Source organism: Thamnophis elegans, chromosome 11 (assembly GCF_009769535.1).
Source record: "Thamnophis elegans isolate rThaEle1 chromosome 11, rThaEle1.pri, whole genome shotgun sequence".
In the NCBI taxonomy this organism is placed as follows: Eukaryota; Metazoa; Chordata; class Lepidosauria; order Squamata; family Colubridae; genus Thamnophis; species Thamnophis elegans.
In genome coordinates this window covers 49,893,993-49,898,677 of record NC_045551.1, presented here as the reverse complement: position 1 = coordinate 49,898,677, position 4,685 = coordinate 49,893,993, and the positions used below count along the sequence as shown (strand labels likewise).

The following is a 4,685-nucleotide window of genomic DNA, read 5'->3' as shown; positions in this document are numbered from 1 at the left end:
GAAAACTTTAGGCTGAGAACTGGGATCTACCCCCCTGATTGGCCGGTAGTTTATACTATCAAAAAGAAGGGTAAAAAGTAACTGCTGTAATTGGAGAGCCCCCAATTCATCCAGGATGTCTGAGAGGGTGCGCAGAAATTGGGGGGTTCTAAAAATCTTAGTAAATGCCGGCCCAAAGCAGAGAAAGGCCATCTTATGCAATGCTAATAATGACCTGGTGGGGGCCATTGCTGAAATAGCTCTGAACACTTTAAAAGGTAACCTGCCTCTGAAGCCTTCACAATATCAAAATTTAAAGAGAAAGAAAGACTGTATTAAAAAGCTGAGTGATAAAAAGATCTCGCTGAAAAAGAAGAAACAGGTTATTCTTCAGTCAGGTGGTTTTATAGCTCCGTTATTGGGTGCTGCTATACCATTGCTGACTAGTCTATTAGGCCAGTAAGCATGGAATATGCAGAAAAAATGTATTTGGTGCCAAAGCATCAGATGGAGCAGTTACATGGACGGGCACCTACAATAGGCACTACTACCGTTAGCCGATTGGATGATGATATGAGGACCATTCTTCAGAAAACAGATATAAGTGAAGACAACAAGATAAAACTGTACAACAACGTGTTGCAGAGATTTCTAAGGCTGACCAGACAAAATGACTCTGAGAAAGACATTCTGAAATTTATTCAAGCTCCAGAAACATTTAAACAAGATACTGTTGTGCCGGCCCCTGCACCACCACTCTCCACCACGGATCCAACAACGCAGGAGATATTAGAGGGAGTGAGCACGCGTTACAAGAAAAATGCCTCTCTTTTGTTGAACAAAATGAAACAGCATCAAGACATTTTGGGATGGGATGATTATGGAACCATTTTATATAGGGGTACAAAGGTTCCTGGCACTAACATAGTAGACCTGGTCAAAGGGGTTTCTCAACAACGCTCGCGTACTGCAAAATATTACCCTAAGGGCTGGAACGAGTTTCTGTCGGCTATGGCAGAGATGAATGTTCCAACGGGCTTGCTAGGTTCTAATGTTGTTAAAGAGCAGCTTGAAAAGCTGAAAGAGACAGGGCCCTTTAAGCTTGTAAGTTCTACAAAATCACCCTCTGCTATGGCTGATCCTACTGTAGGCTCTGTGTCAGCTCCTAAAAATGTTCTAAATTTTGGTGACTGGCTCCACTTGTGAATAAATAAAAGACTGTAAAACATGCAATACGTTTAATGTTTTGTGTTTATTTTATAATGTGCCATACATGTTTGCAGACAACAGTATTGGTTACACGTGCTGGTTCTTCCAGTCTTCATATTTACTACAAACTGCTTCACCATTTGATCGTTTTTGTCATCTTTTTCAGAGTATAGCTTCAAAATATCTTCATAAGGTAATCCTCTCATGCGCTTAATTAGATAAAACAAACAATGCTGTCCACAGGTTATTGCCAGGGGGTTCTGCAGTTGAAGAGTATGGTATGTGTATGTCTTAGCTTGCAGTTCTAAAAACCTCACGATGTCAACGGGGAAGTCAGAGCTGTCTGGTGATCTTCCGTAGGAGTCAAAAAATTCGCCATAACTGTGAGTTGGAAAGTAGAATGCGAGCCAGTGCTGCCCCGGTAAAGTTCTTGGATGCGTGTTCACAATTAGCCCGAAAGGCCTCTTTGAGATTTTTCTCTTGGGTAACAAATCGCTGGGGTATACGCCTAGAAAGAGAGCATTTCCAGACAACACCCGTAGTATCTGTATAGTGTCCATTTCTTACATGTAATCATATAGGACGTTGCGTGTGTGGCTTATTTCAATAAGATTTTCAAAGATTGCATAGAGTATCATGTTGACGGTATTGGGGAGGGGCACAGCAAATCTAATTTCCGCCCTCAGGTTGCCATTCTTGATCAGGGAATAGTGCTCTGAGCAACCTTGATCAGGGTTCAAATCAAAACAATATAATGTATAACCATTGTTAAACTCCTCACGGTTAATCAGTACAGAACGGTCTTTCATGGATTTACCGGAAGTCTGTAACAATTGCATATATTCTCTCACAAAAAGGTTATGTTCATAATCAGGTTGAAGGGGTTTTGCAGGAATTTGTTCACCATCACAATACAGGGCGCAAAAGTTGACATTATAGTGCTGAAAATTGAAAGGGTTTCTTTCATAATTACCACTAAATGCAGCGTTGTCCACGAAGCCGATCACTAACTGTTTAGGTAACTGTCCTAGAAATAGGTTTTCCTGATTACACACAAGACTGCCTGCAGGAATGCTGTAAACCTTCATGCCTACACGATCAATAGGGTATTTGGCGTTAGAGGTAAGCAGCGCCTCCGCATGGCCCAACCGTACACCAGGGGATACTTTTACACGTTTTACAAAGAGAGATGCGCCCAGGATCTGTACTTTGTAATTTTCATTACCATCTCTCATCAGGCAGAACTCGTTTTTACTTCTTGAGAGTTTAATGCTCACATCCACACCGTTAATCAATAGCCTGTCTTGAAAAAATAGATCACTATGCAATGGTCCTAGCAGATCCCATTTACGACTTCCGGCTGTATGTCTAGCTCTCGCTCTGAAACCGGAGTTACCAGCAGTGGTCAACAGTGTGTTCTCCATGAGTGTTGCATCATCCTTGTAAAAACCACCCGCTGAAAATTGGGTGCTCAGGGCATCTCCACCATAGTTCAGAATAAGTTCAATAATTGCTCTGTAGTCGTAGCAATGGTGACTCTGTGTAATCACGCGATCCCCTAATGTGACATCCACCTGATTGAACAATGATGCTATGGGGTAATTGACAAGGCTGACTCTTGCACCATCGTCGATATCCGTGCCATCAGCCTTTACAATTTTGCAGCTCACATACAGCAGAGTATTGTTTAAATCCATGTAATGCTCGCCGTGTCCGGTTATAAAAAATTCCAAGGGTGCATTCGGTGTCAGCGCTGATAAAGGGGGGATCTCGATGTACGTGCAGTTTTCAATGCTTGTTTGCGTAGGTGCCAGTTGAAAAAGATCTAGCTCTGATTTGACGCATTCCTCTGAAGCCTCGTGGATAAACGCCATTTTATATTAGAAGATGTTCTGTTTGTCACTGCGCTTCCTTCCTTGTGAACGTTTCCTCTTTGTATGGCGTGGCTTTTTCGCAACCTTCCTCTTTTTAGGAGGAGGCATAGGTGGTCCAACAGAACGTTTCTTCCTGATTACAGCCATACCAGACCCCTCCTGCCCCGCCCCTACAACACGTGATACAAGCCGTCCGGACACATCTCTGACAATGTTATTAGCAGCCGCTTTCATGTGAGGTTTAATGATTTCTAGGCCTCTCCTCAGTAAAGGCATCGCTTTTCGAAAAAGTCCCCGGAACAGGCCCCCTATACCGGTACCGTACATAACAGGGGCTCCTCGAAAACCCGGTAGGCCATTTCCCGCCTGTGCCCGGTAGTAGTCTACATAGGCTTGAGGGCTCCCGCACTTCTTTATCACGACCATCCTTCACTTTTCTGAGGCCTGAAATGAAGCTTGACAATCACCTTACCGTGATAAAAATGCACGTTTTTGTCCTGGTCGGTTTTGATTTCTATAGTAACGGTATCGATGTGATGTTTGCTGACTGGCACATAATGTGGACGGTCATAGGTCACAGTTATGAAATCATTGTCTTGCCCCTGCACAGGTACACAGCGTAGTAATGGCACATAGAAGTCGCCTACTATCTGGAGCTCTACAATGTCTGTGTAAACATATAAGGTGTTGAATCCAGGGAACATGCCTAACAGCTGTCCAAGTTCACCGCTAACCAGAATGGTATGAGGTTCATCTCCTTTAAGATTAATTTTCCGACCCACTGAATCATAATATAGGGTTGTCTTAGGTCCATCCTTGGCATTTGATATAAGTTTATTCATATTTTCTAACAGTTGTCGGATGCTGTTATAGTACCCGCTTCTCAAAGAAAAATGCCATTTCTTTCTCTCATTAGCAATTTCAAAATATCCAGGAGATGTTAATGTATGCCAGCTATGCGGATATTGTATCTCTGCTAGACCTACTTCCCACGGCCCTGAAAGATCCAACGATCTCGCTAATTGAATAGTAAAATTAGAATTTTTGTTGTTGGGAAACGCAGCCGCTGATGCATTGCTGGGTAGTGTTATATAGAAACCCGACATGTCAAAGATGTTGTACTTCAGTAGCCTTAACCCAACTGTTGAACTTCTCTGGCCAACCATTCCATTTAACTAGAAATTCTCTTTGTTTACCCTTCCCTCTTTTTCGGACTATTTTTTCAATTCTATAGACACGCTCTTGGTCATTAGGTATCTTTTGCATCTCTTCTGGGTAAAAGGTTCCCTGGACGACATCCTCTGCATAATCCATTAATTTATATACAGTTCTTTCCCCTCTTGGTAGCTTTTCCTTGATAATAAATATTTCCTCTGTAAAGGTTTGGTGATAACCCTTTTCAAACTTATCCTTTAGTCTGGATATCCTAACATGATCCCCCACCTTAAAGTCTTTAAACTTTCTGACTGCTTTTAACCTTTTTCCATATAGACGTAGCCAAATGTCTTTTTCATTAGAGCAGCTTACCGTCTTGGGGGCCATCTGGATACTACGATGGTAAGAGCTATTGTAGCCCTGCATGAGAGCTGGTAACACATCCACATACCTGTGAGTATTTTTAGC

At 42.4% G+C, this 4,685-nt stretch overlaps 1 protein-coding gene across 1 annotated transcript; it reads right to left on the bottom strand.

The window, feature by feature from the left end:
- Positions 1 to 1,751: 1,751 nt before the first annotated feature.
- LOC116514643 (uncharacterized protein F54H12.2-like) lies at positions 1,752 to 3,062 on the bottom strand. Its single transcript, XM_032226260.1, has one exon. It carries the CDS (start codon positions 3,060 to 3,062, stop codon positions 1,752 to 1,754), a length of 1,311 nt encoding a protein of 436 aa, XP_032082151.1.
- Positions 3,063 to 4,685: the final 1,623 nt, after the last annotated feature.

What these genes read in the sequence shown, in the direction of transcription:
- LOC116514643 (XM_032226260.1), bottom strand. Translation starts at nt 3,062, where the DNA reads ATGGCGTTTATCCACGAGGCTTCAGAGGAATGCGTCAAATCAGAGCTA.